Here is a 21,508-nt window from a genome sequence, read left to right on the forward strand (position 1 = left end):
TTATGATACGGTAATGTATTGTGTCGATAACAACGTTGGAAAAATTTTATTTTTGGATGCGCCAAGAGGTACTGGTAAAACGTTTGTGATAAAACTGATTCTGGCATCAATTCAATCAAAAAATGATATAGCGTTGGCAATTGCGTCGTCCGGAATAGCCGCAACGTTGCTGCCTGGTGGAAGAACTGCTCATTCCGCTTTGAAATTGCCTCTGAATTTGCATTCTACAGAAACTCCCACGTTCAATATTTCCAAATCATCTGGGATGGGGAAAGTATTGCAGCAATGCAAACTTATTATTTGGGACGAGTGCACAATGGCACACAAAAAATCGCTCGAGGCTCTGGATCAAAATTTGAGAGATTTGCGAGGGAATTCGAAACCCTTTGGCAGCACATTAATGTTGCTTGCGGGAGATTTCAGACAAACATTACCTATAATACCTAGATCAAACCTGCAGACGAAATGAATGCTTGCCTGAAAAATTCTAATTTATGGGCACACGTAAAGACATTAAAATTATTTACAAATGCGTGTCCGATAGCAAAACGATGACTCTGGTCAAACATTTTCAGGTCAATTGCTGGCTATTGGAAACGAAAAGCTCCCAGTAGACTCAATCTTCATGACGTCTTCATGACGACATGATGAAATGACGTCACTCGACAGACCCACAGACAAACAACTTATTTTTATTTATATAGAAGACTAGCTGTTGGGGTGGAGCTTCGCGCCACCCCAACACCTAGTTGGTGGGGCGCTTCGCGCCCCCCACAAGCCCCCCCGCGCATGTAAGTCGTTACGCGCCATATTAGTTACGCGCCATTGTAGTTGTGTCCTTGTGTCCCACCTGTGAATATAGATAGATTTATATATGTGTTTCAATTGCGAATATACAACATTTTTGGCTTTCCCACTACTTGGAGCTTTCCGTTTCCAATTGCCAGCAATTGATCTGAAAATGTTTGACCAGAGTCATCGTTTTGCAATCGGACACGCATATTTGTAGTTAATTTTAATATTTTTACGTGTGCCCATAAATTAGAATTTTTCAGTCAAGCATTCATTTCGTCTGCAGGAGTTAAACTACGTAAAAATTGCGAATATACAACATTCTTGGCTTTCCCATTGTCTGTGCATATACAAAGCCGTTTGCACTAATAATAACGTCATATGCAAACGCTCTTTTTACAAACAAACAAACATGCATACACACAACTCGTTTTTATATAGATAGATAGATAGGTAGATACAATACAAATTAACTGCGTAAAATTTGCGAATATACAACATTTTTCGCTGTTCAATTGTCGCTGCATATAAATAGATTGTCAGGTTTACCGACCCTCGAACATGCAACACACAATTGTCCATGGGAAAAACAATCAGTATTAAGATCTATACCACATTTTTCTAATGATTGACCTTGAGCTTTGTTAATGGTGATTGCAAATGCTAATCGAATTGGGAATTGCAATCTTTTAAATTGAAAAGGCAGATCCGTTGGAATCATGGGAATGCGAGGAATAAGAACAGCCTCAACCTCAAAAGGCCCTGTCAAGATTGTGGCCTCTATTAGGTTTTCCATTGTTTTTTTTTACGGCAAGTCGCGTGCCATTGCAAAGCTTTGGTGGGTTGATATTTCTTAAAAGTATTATTGGTACGCCTATTTTTAGTTGTAGCACGTGTGGTGGAAACCCTGAAAGATCTATAGAATTTAAAAATTCAGATGGATAATTAACCGCTTCATTTGGTTCCAAAACTGTGTCGACTGACTTGTAAAGGACTGCCTGGTCTCGAATCTTGGTCAAAACAATATTGTTGATTTCGTGGACGTCTATATTTTTGGGTGCGAGAATCGCTCTTTCACTTAGCCATTTATTATTTTTATAATTTTTTAGAATATTCGGAAATACTTTTTCAATCAATTAATTTCTGGACGTCACTAAATTACAGAAATCAGCAGGTAGTTGTATACGTCCTGAAATTGAGTCTATCCTATCATAAATGTCTTTTTGCTCCGACGTTAACTTAGAAATGTTATTTTGTACATACGACAATAGATCACTCGTGCTGTAACTTTGTTCACGATCCAATTCTACACATGTCGAAACAGCAGTGGTACGATTAGGTGAAGGCATTCCCAAATCCTGAAGAGGTTTGTTTGCCATACGTGCGCACAAATCTTCTATAATAACTAAAGTGTAGTTATAAATTTCTGATGTAAAATCAAAAGTCATATCTGACGTCTCTAACTGTTTTCGATGGAGTATATCTTCGGACATTTTTGACTTATATTTTTCCCATAACTCTGTAGGAGCCGATGGAGAGCAAGTTGTTAAAATGATGCCAAACAATGCACGAATTTGACTTGGGGTTGACGTTTCGCACTAATGGGGAATATGGAACAACCCACTGGTTATCTACTTCGATGGTGGTACCGTTACCATTGTAGGTTCTTCAGTCATTTTACAATTAGAAATTTCTCTTTCAACGGTCTTCTTACAATTAAAAATTTGTCTTTGAACGATATTCTTAAATACCTGTGTCCTGGTCGTCATTTATATTCCCTGTGTCCCGGCCGTCATTTGTGTCCCGGTATCCCAGTCTGTAATTTCTTTTTGAGTGTCCCGGTCGTTATTTATATTCCCTCTGTCCCGGTCGTCATTTGTGTCCCGGTCTGTAATTTCTCTTTGAATGTTTTTTCTTTTTAGTATTTTTTAGTTTTTTACATTTTTTCTTTTTTCAGTTTTCTTTTTCTTCTTTATTTTTCAGCTTCACTATGAAATACATATCGCCGAACCTTTGTTTTTTTAACTAAAATCTGGTAGGCATTGATGACCTTATCCGAGTCAAAATCCCAAACCCAATCATCATCGCTATCATTTTCAGTTTTGATATGTTTCGATTCTCGCTGTCCAGGTGGATCTTCATCTAACTGCGTGGTTTTGCGTTCTTTAGCCTCAAGCCTGTTTCCTTGCTGTTCTTTTGATTCCTCGGCACGCTTTCTTTTCTGACTTTCTCTATCAGCAGCAAGTTTTTTGGCATAGACTCTTTGAGCATCTTCATCGGCTTTTGCCATTGTAAGTTCATCAGTCATTTTAAACTTAAACATTAATAGATTTCTACGTGAACATATATGTCTTAAATATCTTTAATGACGTCACCGTCATAGCAAAAATGACGACAACTAACTTCATGACGTCAGCTGACACAGAAACATGACGTCACCTGATCCACAGACAGACACACAGACAGACAACTTATTTTTATATATATAGAAGAAGATAAGATGTCTATCTATATTCACAGGTTAGACACAGGGACACAAATACAATGGCGCGTAACTAATATGGCACATAACGACTTTCGCGCGCGGGAGGGCTTGGGGGGGGAAGCTAAGCTCCCCCACCAACTAGGTGTTGGGGTGGTGCGAAGCGCCATCCCAACAGCTAGTATAAAAATAAGTTGTATGTATTTTTGTGTTGAGGGTTTGCATATGACGTCTGAAAAATAAAGAAGAAAAAGAAAACTGAAAAAGGAAAAACGTAAAACACAGAAAAAAAAACAAAAAAAAAGAAAAAAACTAAAAAATAAAAAAAAAATTTAAAAAGAAAAACCGAAAAAGAAAAAACCTAAAGAAATAAAAAAAAAGAAAAAAGGTAAAAACTAAAATGAAAAAAAGCTAAAAAAAACTAAAAAAAAGCTAAAAAACTAAAAAAAGAAAAACTAAAAAAGAAAAATTAAAAAAGAAGAGAAAACATCTATATATATATAAACTGGGAATTGCACAAATATTTCAATATATTTTGACAATAGATTAAAGTAATTCGAAAACCTTAAAACAGATACCCAAAATTTTTAGGTTTATTATAAATTGTTGAGCTTTAGCATGCTTGGCACGTAAAGATTTTTCCAAGTGTCAATATGAGAATGAACACTGACAAATTGAAAAACTTTGAAAAAGATTTAAAAAGAAAAAAATTAAAGCATGTTTGTTTTTGTTTTTTTTTTTAAAAAGAAAAACCTAAAAAGAAACAAAAACTAAAAAAAAGAAAAAAAATAAGAAAGGAAAAAAACTAAAAAGGAAAAAAAATCCAAAAAAAACTAAAAAAGCTACAAAACTAAAAATAGAAAAAACTGAAAAAGAAAATAATTAAAGCATGTTTGTTTTTTTGTATGTTTGAGGGTTTGCATATGACATCTGAAAAATAAAGAAGAAAATGAAAACTAAAAAATAAAGAAAAAGGTAAAAACTAAAAAAAAGAAAACTAAAATAAAAAGGGTAAAAAAGCTAAAAAGAAAAAAGCTAAAAAAGCTACAAAACTAAAAAAAGAAAAACTAAAAAAGAAAAAAAAAATTTAAAAAAGAAAAAATTAAAAAACAGAAAAATCTAAAATGCAAAAAAAAAGAAAAACTAAAAAAAGAATAATATAAAAAAGAAAAAACTAAAAAAGAAACAAACTAAAAAAAGAAAAAACTAAAAAAGAAAAAAATTAAAAAAGAAGCTATATCTATACATCTAAAAATAAGTTGTATATATGCATGTTTGTTTGTTTGTGGGTTTGTATGTGACGTCATTATAAGTATATAAGGCTTTGTAAATGACGTTATTATAAGATGACACTATAGACCGGGACACCGGGACACAAATGACGACCGGGACACTCAAAGAAAAATTGAAGACAGGGACACTGGGACACAAATGACAACCGGGACACCGGGACAGAGGGAATATAAATGACGACTGGGACAGTCAAAGAGAAATTACAGACTGGGATACCGGGACACAAATGACGACCGGGACACAGGGACACAACTACAACAGGGACTCCGGGGGGCACAGGTGGATATATAAATGACGACGGGGACTCAGGGAATGTTCGATTAGCAATCAACATCAACAAAGCTCAAGGGCAATCGTTACAAAAATGCTGTATAGATCTGAATACGGATTGTTTTCCCATGGACAATTATATGTTGCATGTTCAAGAGTAGGTAAACATGACAATCTATTTTATATGGACAGACAATGGGACAGCGAAGAATGTTGTATGTTCGCAAGTTTTACGTAGTTAAAAATATATATATATCCATCTATTTTCACAGGTGGGACACAGGGACACAACTACAATGGCGCGTAACTAATATGGCGCGTAACGACTTACGCGCACGGAGGGGCTTGGGGGGCGTGAAGCGCTCTCGCCAACAAGGTGTTGGGGTGGCGCGAAGCGCCACCCCATCAGCTAGTCTGTTCATAAAAAAATTCATTAAAATTCTAATCCTATGTTTCCAATCAAACCCCTCAGAAATCCCGATCTGCCACTGAATAAGGGAGTATAGATTGCTGTTGCTTCCTGGGGGGATTTTGCCCCCTAAAAATAAATTTGCACATTTTTACATCAGAGGTCGCTTATAATCAAACATTGGAAAGAGGCTTGGGTGGTATTTGGACTAAGGATAGCAAAAACTTTTTTTTCATTTTATAAAATTTGTGTGTTATTTTTCTGATATAGGGTACGTAACCCCATTTACCCCTCTGTTTATAATTGGTCACAAATTATTACCTTTCAAGGGAATGTACTGTAAGATGGCTGAATATTTTGTGCCAAAATGAAATTTTATGTGGTGAAATGCTGAATTTAGTTGCAATGACTATAAGATATACCAGTCATCGTCCCCTTGCGGGTCCCACCTTCTCCTCACAATCATCAATGATTACTCAGGGGATGCAGCTAAGTCCCTGCAACAAAAATAAAACTTTAAGCCAAAAATAACCAATTATTGTTTAAAAGGAAAACAAGAAAAACAATGGTTCCCCATTATTTGCCGTAAACTGTAACTTGTTTAAGATTTTTCTTGTAACGAGTGATTTGAAATTCTTAGGGATCCTGGAAAAATTGGAGAGTTTATCCAAACTAATCTGTTGGCATGGTGAACCCATTTTGGAGGAATTTATTTTTTCACTGGCCTGCTGAAACTTATTTTATTGAAACGATTTTATTTTTTCACTGGCCTGCTGAAACTTGATGTCACTATGCTTATTCAAACGTCATTGACGACATCGATTGACAAATTACGTCATTATTTTCTCTTGGCACAAGTTTTTCTAAGATCATTTTTGACCTTTTTTAATACAAAAGTTAAAAAGAGCAAAATAATTTGATAATTTCGGGCTGCAGATTTGGGTGTCCAAAGTTTTGATTAGTAGAATAATAAAAATAATACTTTCAAAATTCTTTATCATTCGTTCGTCACATAATAATTGCTATTTAAAAAAAATTCCATTCATCAAAATTCTATAAATTTAAAGTGAAAAAGGAGAGAATGACAGTATTTGCTCTTTGTAAATGCTTCTTGAAAACGAATATTTTTATAAAAAAAATTAATCAGCATGTAAAGTATGCCAGTGATGCACAATTTATTCTTGAATACTCATCAGTAATCCAGAGTGCTGGGCTTTCTGTAGATGAAACATTGAAACAAGTTAAAGATGAAGTTGCTAGAAGGAAGAATGTTTTTAATAACAACAAGAAGCGAACTGAGGAAATTAAGATAAAATATAAACGTTTGCATCCAGAAATATTTAAATTACAGGAAAACTATTTTCATGAAAAATTCATTAAAGTTACTAAGTTGGTGTCCAACTCATCCCCTGACCAATTGGCTTTGCAGTTGGAAGGAAATAAGCAAAAAAGATACTATTCGTTTCCTGTATTTTCTAATAAATTCTGTGACCTTCTCTTAGAAGAATTGAAGAACTTTGAAAATGCTGACGTCCCCAAAGGAAGGCCTAATAGTATGAACAAATATGGCGTGCTTTTGGATGAGCTTGGATTCAATGAAGAATTTTTGAATGCTTTTAGGACAGAATATCTTCAACCAATTGCTGTCAAACTTTTTCCAGAATATGTTCTTGACGGACTCGATACCCATAAAGCATTCGTTGTTAAGTATAAAATCGGCGAGGATGTGGACCTCGGATGGCACCATGATAACGCTGAGGTGACTTTAAATATTGCTCTAAATGAGGGTTTCGATGAAGGAAGTCTTTATATTGGCCCAATGGCTGGAGAAGGAAAAAGTGTTACTGTTTCAGAAAGCACAGTTGCAGAATACAGTCATAAGAAAGGATGGGGTCTACTGCACAGAGGTCTTCAAATGCATGGTGCTATGCCAATCGAGCATGGAGAAAGGTACAATATGATAATATGGGCTCGTTCATCATCAGTTCGGAATCACAATTGTCCAATGTGTATGAAGAAACCGGATTTGGAACCTGTTGATGTCGGCTGGGGAGACGGCTTCACTATGTGTACCAGTTAGGCTGTGTAACAATATTTTTTTTTTCAAGTTCTTGCTGTCGGCACCTGAGTAATTATTATATGATAATTTTGTTTATACATAAGAGGTATATTGAAGCCACGTCGAATGGGAGTACGCCAGAAATTTTAGCACTTTTGTTAATTTAAAGGCATATTACCTTTTTCTTTTATCCAATAAATTTCTATTTATTGTTGTGTCATCTCTCATAAACCGTTTAAAATATGGAACGTGAAGAAACTCAAATTTTGACTGAGGCCAAATGCGATGCAACTGACCTTTGTGAAGAATCAGTAGAGTCTACAGGAGCTAGAAATGCCATTGAACAGGATATAAATACTCTTGACAAGCAAATAGCATTACTTAACAAACGATATTCTGAGAATGTTGACAAACAACAAAACGACGTTAGCCATTCTGCTGCGAAAGATGGCGAAAGCACAGAAAGAACTAAAAGACGCAGACACCGAAGGTAAAGGACTAATAAGGCGAGTTGTGTTGATTCTAACACTGATAAAGCACCTGATAGAACAGGTAACGTGGAAACCTGTATTTTGAAGGAGGTCAAACGAGATGTCATTGTTGGGGGTCATCCTTGTATAGAAAGAGTTTCACAGGGCCGGAGCACAAAATGTTATGGATCAACAAGATCAAGAAAATCTGGTAAAGACGGATCCTCGTAAAAATTTAGAAAGCTTGCCGGAAAGAAAGCATAACGCCGAATATGCAATTAGCCTTTACAGAGGCAGAGGGGCTACAAATAGTGACACCTGTGGGAGGGGATATATGCGTGGCATAAACAGAAGCCGAGGACAATCATTTAATTCTAATAAAAAAAGAGGCAGTACGTATGATGGTGATAAAGGCAGAAGAGGATCACACTTCAACAGAGGTGGAAGAACATCTGACGACAGAGGTAGAGGAAGGCCCGACTTTAACAGAGGTAGAGGAATATCTGACAACAGAGGTAGAGGAAGGGCCGACTTTAACGGAGGTAGAGGAATATCTGATGACAGAGGTAGAGAAACGTCTGAATTTAACAGCGATAGAGGAAGGCCAAGTTTTAACCGAGGTCATGGAAGGTCTGAGTTTGGCAGAGACAGCGAAAGAAAATACTTTAACAGTGGCAGTGGAAGGCCAGGTTTTAACAGAAGAAAAGGAAGAAGAAGCAGCTATGTGACAAACGGAGGCAATGCAAGCTACGCTCAAAGCAATCTATATATATAAAAATAAGTTGTTTATGGGTCTGTTGAGTGACGTCATGTCATCATGTCGTCATGAAGTTAGTTGTCGTCATGTTTGTTATGACGATGACGTCATTAAAGGTATTTAAGAAAATCGTTCAAAGACAAATTTTTAATTGTAAGAAGATCGTGGACGGAAAAATGTTTAATTGTAAAAAGACTGAAGAACCTACAATGGCAACAGCCGAGGAAGCTGCTCAAAAGACAAATTTTTAATTGTAAGAAGATAGTGGACGGAAAAATGTTTAATTGTAAAATGACCGAAGAACCTACAATGGCAACAGCCGAGGAAGCTGCTCAAAGAGTCTATGCCAAAAACTTGCGGCTGATAGAGGAAGTAAGAAAAGAAAGCGTGCCGAGGAATAACAAGAACAGCAAGAGAACAGGCTTGCGGCTGGTAGAGAAAGTAAGAACAGAAAGCGTGCTGAGGAATCACAATATATATGTATAAATATATATATATATATATATATATATATATATATATATATATATATATATATATATATAAACTAGCTGTTGGGGTGGGGCGCTTCGCGCCCCCCCCCCCCAAGCCCCCCCGCGCACGTAAGTCGTTACGCGCCATATTAGTTGTATCCCTATGTCCCACCTGTGAATAGATATATATATATATATATATATATATATATATATATATATATATATATATATATATATATATACATATATATATATACTAGCTGTTGGGGTGGCGCTTCGCGCCATCCCAACACCTAGTTGGTGGGGCGCTTCGCGCCCCCCAAGCCCCCCCGCGCGCGTAAGTCGTTACGCGCCATCGTAGTTGTGTCCCTGTGTCCCACCTGTGAATATAGATAGATTTATATATGTGTTTCAAACTACGTAAAAATTGCGAATATACAACATTTTTGGCTTTCCCACTACTGGGAGCTTTCCGTTTCCAATTGCCAGCAATTGATCTGAAAATGTTTGACCAGAGTCATCGTTTTGCAATCGGGCACGCATATTTGTAGTTAATTTTAATATTTTTACGTGTGCCCATAAATTAGAATTTTTCAGGCAAGCATTCATTTCGTCTGCAGGAGCTAAACTACGTAAAAATTGCGAATATACAACATTCTTGGCTTTCCCATTGTCTGTGCATATACAAAGCCGTATGTACTAATAATGACGTCATATGCAAACGCTCTTTTTACAAACAAACAAACATGCATACACACAACTCGTTTTTATATAGATAGATAGATAGATAGATACAATACAAATTAACTGCGTAAAACTTGCGAATATACAACATTTTTCGCTGTCAAATTGTCGCTGCTTATAAATAGATTGTCAGGTTTACCGACCCTCGAACATGCAACGCACAATTGTCCATGGGAAAAACAATCAGTATTAAGATCTATACCACATTTTTCTAATGATTGACCTTGAGCTTTGTTAATGGTGATTGCAAATGCTAATCGAATTGGGAATTGCAATCTTTTAAATTGAAAAGGCAGATCCGTTGGAATCATGGGAATGCGAGGAATAAGAACAGCCTCACCCTCAAAAGGCCCTGTCAAGATTGTGGCCTCTATTAGGTTTTCCATTGTTTTTTTTTACGGCAAGTCGCGTGCCATTGCAAAGCTTTGGTGGGTTGATATTTCTTAGAAGTATTATTGGTACGCCTATTTTTAGTTGTAGCACGTGTGGTAGAAACCCTGAAAGATCTATGGAATTTAAAAATTCAGATGGATAATTAACCGCTTCATTTGGTTCCAAAACTGTGTCGACTGACTTGTAAAGGACTGCCTGGTCTCGAATCTTGGTCAAAACAATATTGTTGATTTCGTGGACGTCTATATTTTTGGGTGCGAGAATCGCTCTTTCACTTAGCCATTTATTATTTTTATAATTTTTTAGAATATTCGGAAATACTTTTTCAATCAATTCATTTTTGGACGTCACTAAATTACAGAAATCAGCAGGTAGTTGTATACGTCCTGAAATTGAGTCTATCGTATCATAAATGTCTTTTTGTTCCGACATTAACTTGGAAATGTTATTTTGTACATACGACAATAGATCATTCGTACTGTAACTTTTTTCACGATCCAATTCTACACATGTCGAAACAGCAGCGATACAGTTAGGTGAAGGCATTCCCAAATCCTGAAGAGGTTTGTTTGCCATATGTACGCACAAATCTTCTATAATAACTAAAGTGTATCTATAAATTTCTGATGTAAAATCAAAAGTCATATCTGACGTCTCTAACTGTTTTCGATGGAGTATATCTTCGGACATTTTTGACTTATATTTTTCCCATAACTCTGTAGGAGCTGATGGAGAGCAAGTTGTTAAAATGATGCCAAACAATGCACGAATTTGACTTGGGGTTGACGTTTCGCACTAATGGGGAATATGGAACAACCCACTGGTTATCTACTTCGATGGTGGTACCGTTGCCATTGTAGGTTCTTCAGTCATTTTACAATTAGAAATTTCTCTTTCAACGGTCTTCTTACAATTAAAAATTTGTCTTTGAACGATATTCTTAAATACCTGTGTCCTGGTCGTCATTTATATTCCCTGTGTCCCGGTCGTCATTTGTTTCCCGGTATCCCAGTCTGTAATTTCTCTTTGAGTGTCCCGGTCGTTATTTATATTCCCTCTGTCCCGGTCGTCATTTGTGTCCCGGTCTGTAATTTCTCTTTGAGTGTTTTTTCTTTTTAGTATTTTTTAGTTTTTTACATTTTTTCTTTTTTCAGTTTTCTTTTTCTTCTTTATTTTTCAGCTTCACTATGAAATACATATCGCCGAACCTTTGTTTTTTTAACTAAAATCTGGTAGGCATTGATGACCTTATCCAAGTCAAAATCCCAAACCCAATCATCATCGCTATCATTTTCAGTTTTGATATGTTTTGACTCTCGCTGTCCAGGTGGATCTTCATCTAACTGCGCGGTTTTGCGTTCTTTAGCCTCAAGCCTGTTTCCTTGCTGTTCTTTTGATTCCTCGGCACGCTTTCTTTTCTGACTTTCTCTATCAGCAGCAAGTTTTTTGGCATAGACTCTTTGAGCATCTTCATCGGCTTTTGCCATTGTAAGTTCATCAGTCATTTTAAACTTAAACATTAATAGATTTCTACGTCAACATATATGTCTTAAATATCTTTAATGACGTCACCGTCATAGCAAAAATGACGACAACTAACTTCATGACGTCAGCCGACACAGAAACATGACGTCACCTGATCCACAGACAGACACACAGACAGACAACTTATTTTTATATATATAGATTCTTTGCTGTACTATTGTCTGTCCATATAAATAGATTGTCAGGTTTACCAACTCTTGAACATGCAACATAATAATTGTCCATGGGAAAACAATCCGTATTCATATCTATACCGCATTTTTCTAACGATTGCCCTTGAGCTTTGTTGATGGTGATTGCTAATCGAACATTCTCTGTGTCCCCGTCGTCATTTAAATATCCCCCTGTGCCCCCGGCGTCCCCGTTGTAGTTGTGTCCCTGTGTCCAGGTCGTCATTTATATTCCCTGTGTCCCGGTCGTCATTTGTGTCCCGGTATCCCAGGCTGTACTTTCTCTTTGAGTGTCCCGGTCGTCATTTATATAGATATATAGATACAGTTTCATTTCAGTTTCTTTTCTTTTTTAGTTTTTTCTTTTCTTAGTTTTTTTCTTTTTTAGTTTTCCTTTTTTAAGTTTCTTCTTTTTATTGATTTGCTTTCTTCAATTTGTCAATTTTCATTCTAACATTGACACTTGGAAAAATCTTTACGTGCCAAGCAAGCTAAAGCTCCAACAATTTATAATAAACCTCAAAATTTTGGGTATCTGTTTTAAGGTTTTCGAATTACCTTAATCTTTTGTCAAAATATATTGAAATATTTGTGCAATTCCCAGTTTTTTTAGTTGTTTAGCTTTTTTTAGTTTTTTTTCTTTTTAGTTTTTTTATTTTTTAGTTTTATTTTTAGTTTTTTACCATTTTTCTTTTTTCAGTTTTCTTTTTCTTCTTTATTTTTCAGACGTTATATGCAAACCCTAAATACAAAAATACATACAACTTATTTTTATATATAGATAAGATATAATCTGGCGTAACAGACATAGTGTAACAGACATAAAAGACAGACAACTTATTTTTATATATATAGATTTTTATATATATAGATACAGTTTCTTCTTTAGTTTTTTTTCTTTTTTAGTTTTTTCTTTTTTTTCAGTTTCTTCTTTTTATTGATTTGTTTTCTTCAATTTGTCAATGTTCATTCTAACATTGACACTTGGAAAAATCTTTACGTGCCAAGCATGCTAGAGCTCCAACAATTTATATTAAACCTCAAATTTGGGGTATCTGTTTTAAGATTTTCGAATTACTTTAATCTATTGTCAAAATATATTGAAATATTTGTGCAATTCCCAGTTTTTTTTAGTTTTTTCTTTTTTTTAGTTTTTTAGCTTTTTTCAGTTTTTTTTTTAGTTTTTTTCTTTTTTTAATTTTTTTAATTTTTAGTTTTTTTTTTAGTTTTTTCTTTTTAGTTTTTTTTTTAAGTTTTTTACCATTTTTCTTTTTTCGAATTACTTTAATCTATTGTCAAAATATTTCGAAATATTTATGCAATTTTCAGTTTTTACATTCTAGTTTGTTTTCTTTTATATATATAGAAGATATAATCTGGCGTAACAGACAGACAACTTATTTTTATATATATAGATATATATATATATATAAATAAGTTGTTTGTGGGTTATGTCTGTCTGTCTGTCTTTCGAGTGACGTCGTGTTTGTCCGCATATGACGACTGAATTATTTCACACTAATACAAAAGAAGAAAAAAACTAAAAAAGGTAAAAACTACAAAAAAACTAAAAAGAAAAATAAAACTAAAAAAGCTAAAAAACTAAAAAAAAGGTAAAAAACTAAAAACTAAAAAAAAAAACAGAAAAAACTAAAAAAAGGCAAAAACTACAAAAAAAAACTAAAAACTAATAAAAAAACTAAAAAAGCTAAAAAACTAAAAAACTAAAAAAAGGTAAAAAAAAGGTAAAAAAAACTAAAAAAACTAAAAACTAAAAAAGAAAAAAACTAAAAAAAAGGAAAAAACTGAAAAATAAAAGAGAAAAAGAAAACTAAAAAAATATGAATAAAAATAAAAAAAATAAAAAAGATAAAAACTACAAAAAAACTAAAAAGAAAAAACGAAAAAAAACTAAAAAAGCTAAAAAAAAGGTAAAAACCAATAAAAAAAACTAAAAAGAAAAAAAGGAAAAAAAAACTAAAAATTTTTTTCATCATATAATATGACGTCTGAATTATTTCATCATATACCAATTCAAAAACGAATGTATTCAAGCCGATGTAGCTGAGTTGATAAGGCGTTATGTTCCAGGTTCTAGGTTCAAGAGGTTCCAGGTTCGAACTTTGGCTTTAGCATTAATATAAAAGAAGCAAAAATCTAAAGAAGGTAAAAACTACAAGAAAAAACTAAAAAGAAAAAAAAGAAAAAAATCTAGAAAAGCTTAAAAACTAAAAAAAACTAAAAAAAAGGTAAAAAACTAAAAAAAAACTAAAAAAAGGAAAAAACCATAAAATAAACTAAAAACTAATAAAAAAAACTAAAAAAAGCTAAAAACTAAAAAAACTAAAAAAAAACTAAAAAAGAAAAAAAAACTAAAAAAGGAAAAAAACTGAAAAATAAAGGAGAAAAAGAAAACTAAAAAATATAAATAAAAATAAATAAACTAAAAAGATAAAAACTTCAAAAAAACTAAAAAGAAAAAAACTAAAAAACCTAAAAAAAAGGTAAAAACCAATAAAAGAAAACTAAAAAGAAAAAAAGGGAAAAAATTAAAAATTTATTTCATCATATACCAATTCAAAAACGAATGTATACCGGGATGACGACCGGGACACAGGGAATATAAATGACGACCGGGACGCAGGGACACAACTACAACGGTGACGCCAGGGGCACAGGGGGGATATATAAATGACGACGGGGTGTGTCCCCGTCGGATTCGAGGCAATGTTCGATTAGCAATCACCATCAACAAAGCTCAAGGGCAATCATTAGAATCATGAGGTATAGATCTGAATATGGATTGTTTTTCCCATGGACAATTATATGTAGCATGTTCAAGAGTCGGTAAACCTGACAATCTATTTATATGCACAGACAATGAGGCAGCGAAGAATGTTGTATATTCACAAGTCTTACGTCGTTAAAAACATAAATTGACTTTGCATCCAGTTGAACTTTATCCTTTTCAATCTTAGACATCGTGACGGATGAAAACTCGGAACAATCTATATATATAAAAATAAGTTGTCTGTGTGTGTGTGGGTCTGTCTGTCGGGTGACGTCATGTTTGTGTGTCGACTGACGTCATGTTTTCAACTGACGAAATTACAGACCGGGACATCGGGACACAAATGACGACCGGGACACCGGCACATAGGGAATATAAATGACGACACTCAAAGAGAAAGCGACCGGGACAAAAGGAATGTTCGATTAGCAATCAACAAAGCACCGGGACACAAATGACGACCGGGACACAGGGAGTATAAATGACGACCAGGACATAAGTAAAAAAAAACTAAAAAAACTAAAAAAAAGGTAAAAACTACAAAAAAAACTAAAAAGAAAAAAAACTTAAAACTAATAAAAAAAACTAAAAAATCTAAAAATCTAAATAAACTAAAAAAGAAAAAAAAAGAAAAAAGGAAAAAAATAAAGGAGAAAAACAAAACTAAAAAACGAATGTATATACAGACCGGGACACCGGGATACAAATGACGACAGAGACACAGGGAATATAAATGACGACCGGGACACAGGGACACAACTACAACGGGGACGCCGGGGGGCACAGGGGGATATAAATGACGACCGGGACACCGGGACACAAGAAATATAAATGACGCCCGGGACACTCAAAGAGAAATCACAGACTGGGACAACGGGACACAAATGACGACCGGGACACAGGGAATATAAATGACGACCGGGACACAGGGACAAAACTACAAAGGGGACGCCGGGGGGCACAGGGGGATATATAAATGACGATGGCGACACAGGGAATGGTCGATTAGCAATCACCATCAACAAAGCTCAAGGGCAATCATTAGAATCATGAGGTATAGATCTGAATACGGATTGTTTTCCCATGGACCATTATATGTTGCATGTTCAAGAGTCGGTAAACCTGACAATCTATTTATATGCACAGACAATGGGACAGCAAAGAATGTTGTATATTCGCAAGTTTTACGTAGTTAAAAACATATATATATATATATATATATATATATATATATATATATATATATATATATATATATATATATATATATATATATATATCACAGGTGGGACATAGGGACACAACTACAATGGCGCGTAACTAATATGGCGCGTAACGACTTACGCGCGCGGGGGGGCTTGGGGGGGGTGGGCGCGAAGCGCCCCCACCAACTAGCTGTTGGGGTGGCGCTTCACGCCCCCCAAGCCCCCCCCCCCGCGCGTAAGTCGTTACGCGCCATATTAGTTACGCACCATTGTAGTTGTGTCCCTGTGTCCCACCTGTGAATATATATATATATATATATATATATATATATATATATATATATATATATATATATATATATAATATATATATATATATATATATATATATATATATATATATATATATATATATATATATATATATATATATATATATATATATATATATATAAATATATATATATATATAAATAGATTGTCAGGTTTACTGATTTTTTGAACATGCAACATATAATTGTCCATGGGAAAAACAATCCGTATTCAGATCTATACCTCATTATTCTAATGATGTGTCCCTGTGTCCCGGTCGTCATTTATATTCCCTGTGTCCCGGTCGTCATTTGTGCCCCGGTCTGTAATTTCTATTCGAACAATCCCTGTGTCCCGGTCGGAAATTCTTTTGGGAAAAAAATGGAACAGGACAAGCCTTCTTGTGCCATTGAGGCCTTAATTAAATGTAATAGGGAACTTTTCCCTAACATGTTCAAGCTACTGAAAATATTTGCTTCTTTGCCAGTGACTATTGCAACTGCTAAGAGGACTTTTTCTACTCTGAGACGATTAAAGACGTACCCGAGAAACGCGTGTGGACAAGACAGACTAAGTGGACTTGGCTCTCATATATTTCCTCCGAAGCCATAAAATCTCAACAGAGGAAGTGATCGATGAATTCGCTGGAAAAAAGAACAGAAGAACGGATTTTGTCATTTAGATTTTGTAGTATTGTTGTATCGCTTTCTTAAGATACAATTACATGTTGTGCTAAACTATTTAAGTCTATTTCACAGTCAACAAATTTACAAGCAAAAATCTTCCCGTACTTGAAATTAAAAGGCAATAAGCTTCCAACTTTTAAATTATTATGCTCAAAGGAACAGATATGATATATTAATGACATTCTGATGTCTCAAACTCCTCTTATTTTTTAATCAAAATTCTCGAGTCAAACCATAGTTTTTGGGTCTATAAACTCTTAAGAGTTTAATTAAAAGTTCTAAACCGCCAAAAAAGCGTGATTTGACAGAAAATTTTTGAAAATTTCCGGGGAAGGACCATACCCACCAGGCCTTACCCCACCGTGCTTTAACCCCTCCCCCAAAACAAAATCTTGAGTAAGACCTTGTGCAGGCCTAAGTGCAGATCAATGTGCAGACTGAGTTCGATGTTTTTTTGCTGCCAAGCACTGTCAAGTATTTCCTTTTGTTTCTTGTCATTGTTGCTTATGACAAATTCTAAAACTATATTTAACACTCTTTTGCAGGACAAACATTGTGCTTTATACCTACCAATAAAGGAAATAATAGGGAATTGTCACGCTCTTTCCTTCTACAATATTGTTGACACCTGAAAAATCAAAAATTTCTATTTTCTTCATCTTTACCCTTCACAGCAATCATTATCTAATTCTGTTCTTTCTTCAATGTGTCTAGTCCATCTGTTTTCTGTTACAAAAAAGAAAGAAAAGTTCCATTTTTAACGTTGGCGATTTCATCAGAACCTATTATCTTTGCTATCGGCTAAGGAGTAAAATTTGACAAAAGTATAAATAAAAAATTATTTTATTAACAATAGAAATGCACACAACTCATTAGCAACTACGCTCATTAGCACAGTTAATGTTAAGTCATGGAGTCATCATAAAAAGAATGTTGACAATTGAGGAACTAGATTCTTTATATTAGACTGCATAATAGTATATAAACAACTTTTAGATTTTCATGAACAATTCAAAACCATCATAAAACTAATTATGAATAATCATAATTAAATAATTTCTAAATTTAAAATAATATTTAATTTATGCTAATAGTCCCCCCCCCCCATCTTCTTTCCCGGTTAAAGTCTATTGTATGAGACAAGCACGCACACAGGGAAAACTTGGAAGCTCGAACCTCTCTTCTTCCAAATTTTACAGTTTTCGAAGCATTCCAAATTGTATCTTAGAATCTTCAGACTATCGCTATTTAGACGAATTTGCCCACCCCAACCCCACCGCGAAGCTACGTTTCAGTGTGTGCACTTGTATCAATATAATTTAAACGGTAACACATTCTAGCAAAAATTTATCAATAATTTTTATAAACATCGAGATGTGGCACAGAGCAAGAAATTTCCCGATTGCTTTTCTCTGCAAGAAAATAATTATCTCTTTCTTGTCTCCGTTTTATAAGTTTAAACTTTGCCATTAGTATTTGCAAAGTCCTTAGATTATATTATGAATACTGGCGTCAATTCAGGGAAAATTAGAAGGGGAGTGGGGCAAATTAGTTGTTTTTTATTTTTTGACTGAACATACTTTAAAAAAGAAATTTTCAATGCAAATACCCCGCAAAACTGCTATATTCATAATTTAGGAGGCACATGCCTCCCTCCAATCGATGCCACTGATTGTGAAAGGTTAAACATATTTTATTTTCAATCAGTAAATAATATACAAAAATAAATTCCATTAAAAAATCCTATAAAATCAAAATTCATCTGAAGGAAACGTAGAAAATAAAGAAGATGATAAACTCAGTAAAGTTTACATGGTTGTCAGAAGGCAGGAAGAGAAATATTCAGACGAGTTTTGAAAAAGACACCCCATTTAAGAATGAACTTTCCCCAAAACATCTGATGCAAATCATTTAAAAATAAATAACTGGACTTCAATTTTTTAAACTGTCGTAACAATTACCCTAATTTCTTCGAACTTTCTTAGAAGTTAAACAGTAATTACGCAGATAAATCTAAAGAACACAAGTTTACTCTTAAAAGACAGAAATACAAAGTCGGCTTTAATCCCAGTAATTGCATTATTGATAGCCAAACAATAACATTAATCAATAATACAAGAACATTTGTAAAACCCCAAAAAGATATTTTTAAACAAGTGAAAGTGTATGAACAGTTAAAATAGTTTATATTGAAAGCGAGCCTTTTCATTAAGCAAAAATTTCTGCACATTTTATAGCCCGATCAAGTTTAGTATTAGATACTCTGGTAAAAGAAATTTACACACAACATGATTTTTATAAGTTTGATGAGAGCACAAATGATTAGCGGCGTCTGTTTGGCCCAAAATAAAATTGGGGGAGAGGAACTCAAATGGAGTTCAAATGGAGAGGAACTCAAATGGAGGCAAACTAGATGTTGTTAAGTCTCATAGAAAAACATCACCAAAATTTTAGGAGATACAAAACAATTTTTCATGTAAGAATTAAAATAATAAAAAGGAGGAGGGTTTTTGGGCTCAAATTACTCCACATCTTAGAATATACATGATAAAAGTACACAAATGAGCGTCTCAAATGGTCCTATGGGGAGGGGATATTCTAGTTATAATCCTTGAATATCAGGAAAGAGGCCAAAACCCCTAAATGAGAAAGAATCTGCGAATTACATTGCTTAGAGGCTTTAACACATTACAGAAAAAGAGGACAATTGCTGGTATATAGAGACACACCGACTCCTCCTCCCCGTCCTATATGTCTTCTGAATACTTCTCTATAGATAGGTACGTTCCGCCTTAAGATGAAGTCAGTCATGCAAATATCAGCAAATTTATTACGCGCTATTTCTGAACTGGACGAACGTTCAAGAGGAAATATGTATCCTTATCATCCACGGGCACTTGCATGGTAACCATAATTAGGTTTATTTCTTTCATCTTCACATGAAAACTTTTACAAGCGCATAAATTTAAGTTTTCACTCCTTAGTAAGTGCAAATAAGGACATGCAAGTAAAAAACACTAGCATTTCACTTCAATAAATTACAAACTTTACAAATATACAGAAAAGAGAAAACACAGAAACAGTAACGAGAAAATTGTTATAACATTATGAGATCAAAACATAAACTATAAATAAAATGAATTTTACACGCAAATGTACATAGTTAATATCACATTGCTAAGATTTTTGAACTCCTCATGTCTTGGGCAAGTTGTCAGAGTTTGGCGAAGACAGAGCTGTTGGTAAAGCTGGGACGACTATTGGCAACAATGTACGAGCACAAACAATTTCTGAAAAAGATATTAAGTCTCATTAAACTAAATACCAAAAAGTAACATCACCATATGTACCGATTAAGAAACTGGGGTGAAGTAAAATTATTCAACGGATTCATGTGTTAATTGAGCTGAGAAAATTAATGTTAATAAATATTGTTATTAAATATTTTATTAAATATTAAATGTTAATAAATATTGTTAATAACACAATTCATGTGTTAATGTGTTGAGAAAAAAGATTCCAAGAAACGAGAGCTCAGGGTTTCCGAGGCAGAATCCCCACATTTCCTTACTAGGTACAACACACAATCATGGGGTACATTTAGAAATCTTCGCACTGAAAATTAAACTAAATAATGAAATGCCAATGAAAGGCATTTTCCCAATTCTAGAGGGGGCAAAAATCTAGGGGGTTATCCCTGTCCCTTCGATTGATGTCCCGAATTTGAAACGCTTCCAACCCCCTTATTGCAAACAATGAGAAAGAGTATATTCACGCAAGTGAATAACAAAATTATGAAACAAATTAGATGAAACTTAGTTCTTCAAATAGTCCCCAAGCGTGAAAAAACAAAGAAACAGAGAGTAAGCGTATACAAGTATTGTGACAAAAAGAAACATTTTTCTCTTTTTACTGGCTTAAAGTTTTCTAAAAAAAAAAAAAAAAAAGAAAATACATTTAGCCTTCTTTTTACCGGCTAAAACATAAAAAAAAAAAATATCTATCCTTCTTTTTAGTGGCTAAAAATTTTCTGAAAAAACGCATTTACGTTTAGATTAATTTTTATTGGTTAAACATTTGACACACAAACTACACGTATCAACATAAGCTCAACTAATCTTGCTAGAAATATGACAATTTACGCATAGTATTTTTTGAGTCGTGGAAATGGACAGGCTATAAAATTCCCCCCCCCAAAAAAAATGAAATGTGATGTCTTTATAACAAGCGCACGAGGGCCGTAGGTGCGAGCGATAGGAGCAAGGCGACAAAAAGCTGGTGAAGATAGTTCTCCTGTTAGTTACAGTTACATGGCTCCCATTAACTAAATTTATTTGATCCAAATTTTTTTTTGATCCAAAGAGTTTAAAAAGATTTTAGTATCAGTGTCTTTCATGAGGGAACTTTATAGCATCTTAAAATAACAAAAAACGTATTCAAGATCGTCCCATATATCCTTTTTTTTCTTTAATAAGTGTTTTAAGCTCCATAAAACTGTGATCTATGACCTATTCTCTAAAATTAAGTTTGCTAAAGATAATCCAAAATATTACCTAGTATACATCAAAGAAGAAAAGAGGAAAATAACGACGTTCTATCTTTATGTGTTGTGAAAGTATAACATTTTGAATAACATAATTCATATTCCGAAAAT

The 21,508-nt window shown here is 34.2% G+C and overlaps 2 protein-coding genes across 2 annotated transcripts in view; one reads left to right on the plus strand and one right to left on the minus strand.

Moving 5' to 3' along the window:
* The first annotated feature begins 6,327 nt into the window (after positions 1–6,327).
* LOC136029695 (2-oxoglutarate and iron-dependent oxygenase domain-containing protein 2-like) lies at positions 6,328–7,326 on the plus strand. Its single transcript, XM_065708200.1, has one exon. The coding sequence runs from the start codon at positions 6,328–6,330 to the stop codon at positions 7,324–7,326; it is 999 nt and encodes a 332-aa protein (XP_065564272.1).
* A 10,357-nt stretch (positions 7,327–17,683) lies between these two features.
* Positions 17,684–21,508, minus strand: part of LOC136029316 (uncharacterized) — a 93,324-nt gene continuing 89,499 nt past the window's right edge. The window contains exon 8 of the mRNA XM_065707584.1: positions 17,684–20,144. Within this exon, the coding sequence (XP_065563656.1) occupies positions 20,050–20,144 (95 nt within the window). The 3' untranslated portion in view covers positions 17,684–20,049. The remainder of the gene's footprint in view (positions 20,145–21,508) is intronic.

Source organism: Artemia franciscana, chromosome 7 (genome assembly GCF_032884065.1).
Source record: "Artemia franciscana chromosome 7, ASM3288406v1, whole genome shotgun sequence".
NCBI classification, from domain to species: Eukaryota; Metazoa; Arthropoda; class Branchiopoda; order Anostraca; family Artemiidae; genus Artemia; species Artemia franciscana.